This window comes from Acartia tonsa, chromosome 14, assembly GCF_053477335.1.
Source record: "Acartia tonsa isolate MP-2025a chromosome 14, ASM5347733v1, whole genome shotgun sequence".
In the NCBI taxonomy this organism is placed as follows: domain Eukaryota; kingdom Metazoa; phylum Arthropoda; class Copepoda; order Calanoida; family Acartiidae; genus Acartia; species Acartia tonsa.
The window spans coordinates 32,257,231-32,270,124 of record NC_137273.1 but is presented as its reverse complement, the minus strand read 5'-3'; the positions used below and the strand labels follow the sequence as shown (position 1 = coordinate 32,270,124).

At 32.6% G+C, this 12,894-nt stretch overlaps 1 protein-coding gene across 2 annotated transcripts; it reads left to right on the top strand.

The window, feature by feature from the left end:
- Window positions 1–4,492: 4,492 nt before the first annotated feature.
- LOC145306028 (uncharacterized) lies at window positions 4,493–11,080 on the top strand. 2 transcript variants are annotated; one of them, XM_080147960.1, is made up of 8 exons: window positions 4,493–4,551; window positions 5,119–5,240; window positions 5,768–5,839; window positions 6,712–6,768; window positions 7,752–7,806; window positions 8,071–8,147; window positions 10,158–10,219; window positions 10,966–11,080. In XM_080147960.1, the coding sequence occupies exons 2-8, from the start codon at window positions 5,193–5,195 to the stop codon at window positions 10,997–10,999; spliced, it is 405 nt and encodes a 134-aa protein (XP_080004086.1). In that variant the 5' UTR covers window positions 4,493–4,551; window positions 5,119–5,192; the 3' UTR covers window positions 11,000–11,080. The 2 variants fall into 2 exon arrangements, with proteins under 2 accessions (XP_080004086.1, XP_080004085.1); XM_080147959.1 differs by lacking the exon at window positions 6,712–6,768 and adding an exon at window positions 6,600–6,656.
- The last annotated feature ends 1,814 nt before the right edge of the window (window positions 11,081–12,894 follow it).

Sequence of the window (12,894 nt, the reverse complement as noted above, 5' to 3'; positions counted from 1 at the left end):
GGGTATCGCCGACTGCAGTAGAGTAGGTGGTGCTTTCCCCTTAAATGCCTAGCGGACATAAAGAAAGAAGTATTTTTTCTTTACATCTAACCTCTACTGTAGGTCCCTAACTTTGCGGGGCTACCCTCTACACAATTTAACCTAATACACCTTAAGAAAAATTATACGCAAAATATCCCCCTTCCCTTATTTTATATTTATTCAAAATAGGGCCTTTGCTCGACTAGGCACTTTAAGGGAAACAGCCTGACAGGTTTATGGCTATTTTCCGTGAGGTTGCTTAAACCTTCCTGAAGAATGTAGCACTTTTTTTATGGGGGGGGGGGGGGGACCGACATTTTTAGCAAGCCACCTAAAATCTAGGCTCGAAGCCACTGGTCCTAAAAGTCCACAAAAATAGCTAGATGTAATTATATATCAAAATTGTTGGTGCGCTTCTTATGGATATAATTATTCTTGTTCAGCTTAGAATAATAATTTTGACAATTTTTATTAAATATTTTCGCATGAATAGTCTAAATGTAAAATTTGGTCAGATTTTTTATTCCCAGTTTATTCTACAATTATCTTGTCAAGATAGATAGATGGATAGATATATAGATGGATAGATAGATAGATAAATAGATAAATAAATAGATAGATGGATGGAAAGATCTATGGATAGATAGATCGATAGATATATGGATGGATAGATGGATAGATAGATGGATAGATAGATTGATAGATAGATGGAAGGATATATGGATAGATAGATAGATAGATAGATAGATAATATATAGATGGATAGGTATATTGATAATAGATAGATGAATGGATGAATAGTTTGAATAAAAAAGTTAAGGATAGTTGGATGGATATTTAGTTCAATAAATAGATGGATTGATGGATGGATGTGTATTATATAAATAATTAGGTAAACGGATGGACTGATGGATAGAGATATCTATAAAAAGATAATGTATTGATCGATAGATACAGATATATATATATATACTAGCGGCTTCGCCCCTAGCCTCTAGGGGCTTTGCCCCAAGAGGTGATCAAAAAAATTTTTTGTCGAAATTCGTAAAAGGACTAAGGAAATCTTCAGCAAAAATAAAGTACCAAGAAAATCTTTAGGGAAAAAAAATGGGGGGGAGGATTTTTTTGTTTTTAAGGGGGTTGGGGGTGTCCCACCCCCAAGAAAATAGCCTAAAACCACCACAGGACCAGTAGGTACATTCCCTGAAGAGTAGAATCCGATCGGTTTAGTGGTTACCGAGATCTTAAGGGACGGACAGACAGACGGACAGACAGACAGACGGACGACAGACATCTTTCTACTTTGTAATATAGATATAAAAATAGATATTTTTTTTCAGAGTAATGGGAAGGCCTTGTCATTCAGTAAGCAAATTATTATCATATCATTAACAGAAAGGACTTACAAACAAAGGTTGTTCAAAAGTAACAAAACTTAATATAATATTTTTGACAGATTTTTTTTGATCATTTAGATTATTACAAAAAGATTGATTTTTGGACATAACAAAATATTTATAAAATTCAAAAGTTAAATAAGTTGAATCAATTGTTTTAAGTTTCAAGGATACTCTTTAATTAACATTGGTCTGTATTTGTTATCTTAAAATTGTCAGTCGATTTTAGTTTTATTTTATTTCGAAATGTTATTTCAAGAGTACCCAAAGTTTTATAAAGACAGTCTGTAATTAGTTATCTGAAAAACTTTGGTTACTTTTATTAAATCTTGATTGGTTGGTTCAAACTAAAAACCAATTGTTTCAATGAACAGACAAGGTAATTTTGAAGCGCTAAAAAGTGTCATGTGTTACGTCATAAAAATTCGTCTAAATCCATCTCTTTATGGGGTTTTCTTTCCCATTTCTTCTCTCATCCCTCCATTTTTGACGTATATTTATGACGTCACACAGGATACTTTCCAGCGCTTCCGTAATATTTCTATCTATCGTCTATTGTCTTATCCCGTAAGATCCCTGGACTTGGCCTATATTGCTGCGCTACTTAAAGACAAAATTGTCCTTGTTTTATTTGTAATTGTCTGAGTAGAAGGACATTATTGTAAAAACTTGTAAATAATGTTGATACAATTCAACGATTAAACAAACAATCAATTTTAACTAAAAATCAATTAGTTGTCGAAAAGGTGACGATTTTGAACAACTTATGATCTTAGCAAGGACAATTGCGTCTAATTTTAAGAAAATCTGATTAAAACTATTAGCTAACCATTCAGTCTTACATAATACATCCTTGTAATACAGTAACAGGATGTCTTTCTGTTTGTTTTTCTGTACCGAAGAATATCGCTAACCACTGAACCGACATGGTTCCCTATTACAATATAGTTTCTCATCCTGAACAGATTTATATCTTAGTTTGAGGAGAGTACCACCACCCTCTAATGAGAAATCGCCCCAAGAAAAAAGTTTACTCACTTTCCTCTCAAAAAATGCTCCCCTAGAGGCCTTTAGGAGCGTAGCTGCTATTACATTTATAAAGAGGCACAGGTAGGAAGATAGAAGCAGAGAAAGAAAGGAACAAAGATACATATATGGAAAGAAAAAAGGAAAGCATTTTTGTGAAACATTAAGTTAGCAAGTGATGAAATTATGTATTACAGACAAGCACACAGCTAGAGAGACATACCAATATAAATAATTTCAATTTTTATGATTTATTGGCGATTAATAATTGATTGCTAATAAGTCTTTTTAATTTGTTTATTATCAAAATAAAATAAAAAATTGGGATCTACTGCAGTTCACGGTAAAATATTGCTGGTAACGCAATTTTCCAAAAATCTAAGAATTTTAAAGGCTGCTAGCTGCCCAACGGCTGAACGTACAGATCATACCCGCACACCATTTTAAGCGGCATAAGAAGGCCTACAAATTATCTGGAATAGCCAAGATCCAATGATGCACAGGGAAAGCTTCACTGAAGAAAAACGCGTAAAATAGGTCTTTTTCGCGCATTTCTCTGCACTGCGAGATAATTATGCATTATTGATTTATGGCTATTCCGGATTATTTGTAGGCCTTCTTATGCCGCTTAAAACAGTGTGCGGACATGATCTGTACGTTTAGCCGTTTGGCAGCTAGCAGCTTTTAAAATTCATAGATTTTTGGAAAATTGCGTAACCAGCAATATTTTACCGTGAACTGCAGTAGATCCAAAAATTGTAATAAGTTTAGAACAGCATGTTTTAGGCTGAGACTCAAACTAATTACACTCACGATAATGGATAAAGGATGTATTGTACATGACTATATTGACATGGGAAAATTTGTCGTCAATTTAGCTGGCTAATATGAACCTAACTTATTAATCAGTTCGTCCACCAAGTAGGAGGGGATGGGGTAAAGGGATGGATAGTGGGTATCGCGTTATTTTTGTGGGTATAGTCAATTTCGTGGCAACGCTCCATAAGGGGCGATTCTTCGTATTTTTCACAATAGCTTTTCTCCTATTTCTAGCCCCTGCGGGGGGGGCTCTAACCTTGCGGGGCCAATTGCCTAGCCCTGTGGGGGCAATCACCTAACCCAATAAAACCTAACCTAACCTAAAATAACCTATCAAAAGCTATTTTAAAAATATGACGAATCGCCCCTTAAGGTGCGTTGCTACGAAAGAGACTATTCCCATTTTAGCCAGCTGCGAGTATTACTTTATGACAATACATGGAAATTCGGTGTATCATTCAAGTAATTGTTTTTGCTAATAAAAAATCTAGAATTATTGCAGAATTGTTTGAAGTAAAGAATGAATATTGTCAGTTTATTGAAAGCGAAGCTTACATATAACGTTTAGGACCTGTCCGTGCGTTAGTAAAGGTTTGTTTTACCGTAAGAGTGCATCTTCTCGTCGTTGGGGAGGTGAAGGGTTCGAATTTCGGCCTTAAATCGCGTTAAGTGCATGATGAACGGAGGGAATTCCTAGACCACAAAAAAACTTAATAACATGCACACTCTAGACTTTTAGACTCTAAGACTTCTAGAATATGGTCGTGCAATCAAATGATTTGTTGTCTGCAAAAGTTGGGGTTTTAGTGCATTTGGACCTACTTTACAAAGAACTAAGTTTCCTGACAAAAAAGTATAATTTCTAAATTTCTGATTATGTGTACTCCCATTCTGGAGTTATTTAGGATGCTGTGAGTATTGGTGCAAAAAATATGACGTAACAAAAAAAATTAGCCAATGAGAGGCCGTTATTGACCAATGGTAAAATTTATAGTGGCCACTCATTGGCTAATTTTTTTTGTTACGTCATATTTTTTGAACCAATACTCACAGCATCGTTATTTAGACAGTCTACTATTCTTTTTCATCAACAATATTTTATCTTGTTTCATTGTTGCGCTACATATGAAAAATTATATCCTTGCAGATTTTTGTAGGTTAAGACACTCTATTCGGTTGTGATAGTACACTCTTTCATATTGTAAGTAATTTGTGCTTGTATGTAGTTTAGTTATTGTCCAGAGCTTGAATGGTTCACACCTCTGCAGACAAATACATATCATACAGGGTTATTCAGAATATATATATTTTAAAATAACAATAATAACAATTCAAATTTTGTTTATAACTAGTGCAGCAATAATAATTCAGAAAAGAAGAGTAGAATTATTGTTAAAGGGTAAGAGTAGGCTTTTTATAAAAAAAACTTCAATAGAGATGAATAAAGATACCCCCATCCAACCTCTAACCCCATTCCCTTCCTCTACTACTGTATGAACGAACTGACCAAAAAATGAGAAAAAGTTAACAACCTATATATGTATGTTCAGTTGTCAAGACAAAGAAAAGAGAAAATATTTACAAAATTTCTAAGAGTATCAGGAAGCCTTTAAGAATGAGGTGTATATGAAGAATAACTGATAGACATACGGACAAAACGATGAATATAATAGATGCGCATGTTAGAGAAATCTTCACTGAAAATTTCAGCCTTCTATATTTAATAGTAGACGAGAAAATCAAATTTCCAAATAGCGTTGCTGACTGACTGGCAGATTGACAGACAGGCAAAGTGAATTATAGAGTAGCTTCTCAACTAAAAAAAATATTTTTCTGAACTTCATCTGAAAATCAGGGTAAAACAGATTCAAGTTGGGAAAATTAACTCAAACAGAGCAAAATTAAATAAAATCTTAAAAATTGTTGAAAATGAATTTGAGAAGTTATACTGTCCTTTCATCAATATTTATCCTAGGGGTAACTTTTATTTTTACAATCGCATCTACTCTAAGCTTTAGTAATATGATCGTCCGTCTAAATTACGTAAATCACATTTTACACTGACAAAAAAATGTATTAGATTGGTTAATATTTGGTTCTATGATATTAAGTAAGATTTTTGTTTAACTCAAAATATCTTGGAAATAAATCTTAAGTCATGGGAAGGTTTTTAACTATTTTGAGGAGGGTACCATCACCCTCAAAAGACAAAACTATAAACCCCTTGTATTTAATAGTCTATAATATATGTACAGTAGTAAGTTTTTTTTGTTTTTTTTAATGCAAAGGATTTCTAACTTATAAGTTGGGTTAGCTTATGCTTCTTAGGGAAGCTTAGACCTTGTTGTGGATTTATACTAATGACCAAGCATCGCTTACCCCAATTTTAGACGCCATAAAATACGTCTAAAAAGAAGATGAGAGATGTGGAAAAGAAAGCCACTGAAAAAGAGATGGATTTAGACGTATTTTTATGACGTCATACATGACACTTTCCTTTTTAGTTGATGTACACTGAAGTACAATCAGATTGTACATTTGAGGGACAAAAGATATGCAGTGGAGCCGTTACTAAGGTACCTTTTATCAATAGCCGTCATGAAGCTGCCAAAACAAACAGCCAATTTGGATTGCTGGCTGTATGTTACAATTATGTATAGTCCAGAAATTGCTTCAAATTTCTACAGTTGCTGCCAAAAAGTATCAGAAAGTCCATTTTTAAATAATTGACTATTTTATACTTTTTTTTTTACATATGTGTATTTTTATATTTTGATTCTTTAAACTTTTAGGTATAATGGTATAAATTCATCTTTTAGTGATGATGAGCCTAATATCCATTTGGTGAAGCTACTCTGCACTAAGTCATATAGTTTATCTATCCGTTTGTCTGTCCGTTCCAAAGGATAAATGTAATTTACTCAAAGAATATTAGAGAAAGACGGCTGATTTCCCAACATTATGGAGCATCTTTAAATACACATAAAACATCTTTATCAGGTGGACTGCTTATAGGCAGGAATATGGTATAGCCAACAAGCGAAATAAATCTAAAATAATATTTGGGGGGCAGATATAAAGATTCGCCAATCTTAATATGTGTTTTCCCCCACAACGACAGCTCAATATCACGTAAAGGTTTCGTGATTTTTTCCGAATTAATTTCAATTTCAAAGGCAGCTTTTTGGTGATGTTATCTTTTACATCTAACTTCCATGGAGTTTTTGTCTGATTTTGTAAGTCTTTGTGTTTAAGGATAAAATTAATGTTCTTTTTTCATATTGTCTGATTTTAAAGCTTCGCTTATATAGATGTTATGATACTTGTTTTACTTAGGACATAGGAAAAGCTGTTCAATTGTGTAAAGATACGAGAATAACCTTTGCTCTGAAGGTAATCTTCGTAGCACAGCTATTCTATAACTAGTTATGTTTTTATATCTTTGTAGGAGCTGGGTGATACCGTCAATATTTGTACAGGAAGATTTATTCTTAATAAGAAAAAGGTAGAAAATTTTTTTCTTATCTAGAAATCCTTAAAATAAAGTAACAGGATGTTTGTCTGTCTTTCTGTCTGTACTGAAAGATCTCGCTATGATTCTACTTTACAGGGTAGCATCTCATAGGTGCTGGGAAGGTTTATAAGTAGTTTGGAGGAGGTTACCACACACCTCCCAAGAGAAAAGAGAAAAATTTTTTATCCCCATCAAATTAAAAAAAAACTAAAATAGAAAATTAGGTTATTCAACTACTCTTCCTCAAATGCACCTAAAGGCCTCTAGGAGAATAGCCGCTCGTTAATCATATAGGATAAGACAGACTTTTTATTAATAAGATAATGTTTTGACTTGATATAAAACCAGCGGCTACGCTTCTAGAGGCCTTTTAATGTGGTATCAATTTTGGGGGGGTCGTTTTTTCAAGTGGAGGTTTCTCTTGGGAGGGTAGTGTTACATTCCTCTAAAATAGTTATATACTTTCCCAGAACCTATGAGAAGCTTCACTGTTAAGGAGAACCATATCAGTTCAGCGCTCAGCGGTATACTACGGTATAGTCAGACATACAGTCACAAATGCACAAATACACTGTTATTTTTATAAGGATATAACGGTAGTCATTTGAAGTAAAATCCGAATTATGATAAACCGAATAAATTAATTTATATGGTGCTAGTTTTTACCACCCAAAAAAAAAGAAAAAAACAAGAATAGCAAAAAAGTTAATCTTTAAAAAGTATTTCTATAATTAACTTTAAAACTGACTTTATCAAACTGTGTATTAATTTTATTTATTTACTGCTTTTGTCATCAAAAAAGGTATTTTTATTTTTAATTTTATTGAGTCTATGATTGCTTTTATCCTTGTTTTAGCAGCTACCTTCCTATGCCCTAAGAGAAGCTACCATGTAAAGGAGAACCATATTGGTTCAGTGGTTAGCTAGACACAAGAATCCTGTTTTAATAAGTATTAATTTTATAAATATTTCAGTCGAAGATAAAACCTGGATATCCTGTTGTGGGAGTGGATACTGGCCCTGGCAAAGGTATATAGATAGATAGTTAGATAGATATGTATATAGATTGATAGATAGATAGATAGAAGATTAAAATAATTAGTGGCCAATAAGGAATTTTTCATTATTACATGACACAATGTAATAATCATAGAATCTTATCACATAAAGTAGAAAGGTTATTTTTGGCTTGATAAGTTTGTGATGGTTTAGGCTATTTACATATTTGCCTAGTTGTCCTAGATGCTATAGCGCCTCCGCTGATAATTACATATTTAATTATATTTTATTTAGATTGTGTTTGGCAGGGAACAACTTATTGTGAGGGAGATGTTGTTATTGATCTGTATAGATGGTGGTTTGAATCCAAGGTAGAACAGACAAACAGACAGACCATATATGTACATATATATACATATATATATATATAATATATAGATCTATATAGATGGTGGTTTGAATCCAAGGTAGGACAGACAAACAGACAGACCATATACATATATATATATATATATATATTGATCTGTACATATAGTGGTTTGAATCAATGGTAGGACATACAAACAGACAGACCATATACATATATATATTTATATATTTATAAAAAGGACGCGCACCAACTATATATATTTATATATAGATCTGTATAGATGGTGGTTTGAATCCAAGGTAGGACAGACAAACAGACAGACCATATACATATATATATATATAATATATATTGATCTGTACATATGGTGGTATGAATCAATGGTAGGACATACAAACAGACAGACCATATACATATATATATATATTTTGATCTGTATAGATGGTGGTTTGAATCCAAGGTAGGACATACAAACAGACAGACCATATACATATATATATATATTGATCTGTACATATGGTGGTATGAATCAATGGTAGGACATACAAACAGACAGACCATATACATACATATATATATTTTGATCTGTATAGATGGTGGTTTGAATCCAAGGTAGGACATACAAACAGACAGACCATATACATATATATATATTGATCTGTATAGATGGTGGTTTGAATCCAAGGTAGGACAGACAAACAGACAGACCATATACATATATATATATATATATATATATATATAGATGGTGGTTTGAATCCAAGGTAGGACAGACAAACAGACAGACCATATACATATACATATATATATATTGATCTATATAGATGGTGGTTTGAATCCAAGGTAGGACATACAAACAGACAGACCATATACATATACATATATATATATATAGATCTGTATAGATGGTGGTTTGAATCCAAGGTAGGACAGACAAACAGACAGACCATATACATATATATATATATTGATCTATATAGATGGTGGTTTGAATCCAAGGTAGGACAGACAAACAGACAGACCATATACATATATATATATATATTGATCTGTATAGATGGTGGTTTGAATCCAAGGTAGGACAGACAAACAGACAGACCATATATATATATATATATATATTGATCTGTATAGATGGTGGTTTGAATCCAAGGTAGGACAGACAAACAGACAGACCATATACATATATATATATATTGATCTGTATAGATGGTGGTTTGAATCCAAGGTAGGACAGACAAACAGACAGACCATATACATATACATATATATATATTGATCTATATAGATGGTGGTTTGAATCCAAGGTAGGACATACAAACAGACAGACCATATACATATATATATATATTGATCTGTATAGATGGTGGTTTGAATCCAAGGTAGGACAGACAAACAGACAGACCATATACATATACATATATATATATTGATCTATATAGATGGTGGTTTGAATCCAAGGTAGGACAGACAAACAGGCAGACCATATACATATATATATATATATATATATTGAGGAGCGATTCTAAAAGTTCTGTGTAAGGCCTTTTTAAAAAATGAAATAAAACTTTTACTTTTCAATACATTTTTAAAATTCCGTTATTTGTATGGACTTTTTAACCCCTAAGATAGTGATTTCAAATAGTTTGTCTATGTCTGTTTATATTTTAATGTAACTATTGTTCTAACCCCTAGTCTCTAGGGGCTTCATATTAAAAAAATTGCATGTTTACCAAAAAGGGTTATTCCCTAAAGAAGAAAACTAAATTTGTCCAGCTTTGTCAATTTATCATAAACTAGCGGTTACGCCCCTAGAGGCCTTTTGCAAAGCTCTTAAAAGATGGGGGGACGGCCCAACACTTTAAATTTAATTTTTGGGGATGATTAAAAAGCTTCACTTTAAAGGAGAGCTTAATTAGTCCAGCAAGACTTTTTAGTACAGACAGACAGACTGATAAGCACCCTATTACTTTTATAAATGAATATACCTTCTAAATTGATTTAATATTAGTGTTCTGGTGGAAGAATGAGAGTTAAAAGCCGCTCACTCAGCGAAGTCATCAATGACCCCAGGTATCTATATCTATCTATCTGTTGTTAATCTTTTTATCTATGGTTAATCTATTTATCTGTTGTAAACCTATTTATCTATGGTTATTGTTAATCTATTTATCCGTTGATAATCTACTTGTAAATATATTTGAAGGGTGCGTAATGTAAATTGGCAAAGAAAATCAATAGAACTGCAAAGCATTTTGTTTTAGGGCGGGGGGGGGGGGGGGGGGCGGGTTAGTTTTTGCCCAAAATGTCAGCTTCGAACACACATCCATAGATAATTCGAATCCGAATTCTATCTACAGACACTACAAAGGACGTTTGAGCTTTTTATGATGATGGAAAAAATGAAGGGTTTAATAGATTTGAAGGGGGTAATCTGAAGTATTTTTAAAGATTTTGACGGGGTACAATGAGGGATTTCAAAGTTTGAAGGGGGTAAACACCCTTGTACCCTTTCCCCATTTGGACGTCAGTGGAATTTACGCTTGGTTGAGTAAGCCAATTTAAAATGTAATCACGCAACCTTGCCAAATGGAAGCTGTATTATTCCCAAAAAAAGTTTTACAATAGCATTACTTTCAAACCGGCGGACCAAACGTGTTGGATGATGTAAAGAATGTTCATTTGTGATTAAAATTTGGTAAAAATGTTGCTGACCATATTACGTTGCATTATAGAGTTTCCCCAAAATAAGTAGATGACTTATTGAAAGTCAGACTGACGAACATTTAGATATTTTAAACATCATTTCTTTTTGCTAGGTATATAGCTTTACAGGCAGAGAAATCGCCCTAAGAAAATTCAACAACAAATAAAATTTTTTTATGCTTATTTTAAATGTAATAATCAATAAATATTCATTCTTTTTGGATTTAATTAATCGTTTAATAGCAAGGATGTATGTACAGTGTGTTTTTTGATGGAACTAGAGAATTGATTAATTTAACCCACTTATCGTTGACAAAAAACATCAATCTAATTTTCTTCATTGGCTTGGGACATTTTGTATTTTGTAGTTTTAAACGAATTATACCTCAAAAATTTGTTTTTTCCATAGTTTTAAAATGTTAATTGACCAACGCCAAATTTAAAGGTTATTACTTTGACTAAATAACTTTAAATGAGTACTAGGATAAACGTAGTATTATCTAAAATATTAAGTTAGTTAAGCACTACCATAAACTTTTGATTAGGTTAAGATATGAATTTACAAAAAGCCCCCTCAGGAATCAGACATTTAAAATTCTATAAGATCGTTTAAAATAGGTTAGGTTAAGTAACCACTCCGACGTTTGTCACTAGGACCTCTAAATGAAGAGCTAATAGCAATAGGATTTGTTATTACTTGGATCTTACACCATATTATCATGAACTCTTATAAAGTAAATTTGTAGCTGGCTAAAATATCGACTCCCCCTTTTGCCCTATTCCCTCCCTTCCTATTGGATAAACGAACTGACTATTAAGTGATGTCAATGTTAGCAACCTAAATTGAAGACAACTTTTCCCCTGTCATAATATCAACGTATATTCTAGTTCCATTCTGTTGAAAGTCCATTAATTAATTAAGTCCATAAATTGAAGAAAGTAAATAAAGTATAGTCAACTTTTGTAGATAAAAATTATTGGATGAAAATTCTAAACACAACCAATAAAAAGTACCCAAGGTTTTTGGGATAACAAATAAGATAACTGGCTTATAAAACTTTGGGTACCGGTTTGATTTATAGTACTATATACCCTCCCTGTCTGAGAAAATCATAAAATTCTACTTTATAAAAGACGACATTTGTAAAATTTTGTACTAAAAAATGTAGCAAGTTTTTATTTTTGTATAGGGAAATTTTAAAACAATGGATAAGAATATACGTGGATATTATGACATGGAAAAATTGTCGTCAATTTAGGTTGATTACATGGACATGATAGATTGGAAAGTTTGTTCATCTAGTAGGAGAGACGATGGGTTGGATGGGGGGTGATTGTTACCTAAGCCAGTTACAAGTTTAACTTCATTAGAGTTAAAGGGTGAGCAAAAAAAATGCGTAGATTTTTAAAATTAAAATTGCGCAGCTTGTGGTAATAGTAGAAAAATGTTATGCATACCGTTAGAACCGCTAAGAAGTCTATTTTTAGGAAATATAAAAACAATTCCTGTGCTACGCATAGTTTAGGAGCTACGTGTTAAAATGTCCCAACTGACTTCAAACTTGACTTGCGAGTAAATTTTGGAACATTTTACCACCTAGCTCCTAGATTATTTGTAGCACAGGAACCGTTCTTATATTTCCAAAAAATACAGCTCATAGCGGTTTTAACGGTATGCGTAACATTTTTCTACTATTAACACAAGCTGCGCAATTTGAAATTAAAAAATGTAGGTATCTCTTTTTGCAAAATATCGTCTCTAATTTTTAGTTATATTTTAAAATTTACTCGCAAGTCAAGTTTTACATCAGTTTGGACATTTTAACATGTAGCTCCTAAACTATGCGTAGCATAGGAATCGTTTTTATATTTCCTGAAAATAGACTTCTCAGCGGTTCTAACGGCATGCGTGCCTTTTTTCTACCATTAACACAAGCCGTGCAATTAGAATTTAAAAAATCTACGCATTTTTTTTTGCTCACCCTTTAGATATATTGATAGATAGATCGATAGATAGTTATTGAGATAGATAGATAAAAGAC

Excerpts from the sequence above, each read along its gene's own strand:
- LOC145306028 (XM_080147960.1), top strand. The coding sequence starts at position 5,193 with ATGAATTTGAGAAGTTATACTGTCCTTTCATCAATATTTATCCTAGGG. Across the intron at positions 8,148-10,157 it reads GATGGTGGTTTGAATCCAAG|TGTTCTGGTGGAAGAATGAG; the intron begins GTAGAACAGACA and ends ATTTAATATTAG. Across the intron at positions 10,220-10,965 it reads GAAGTCATCAATGACCCCAG|GTATATAGCTTTACAGGCAG; the intron begins GTATCTATATCT and ends TCTTTTTGCTAG.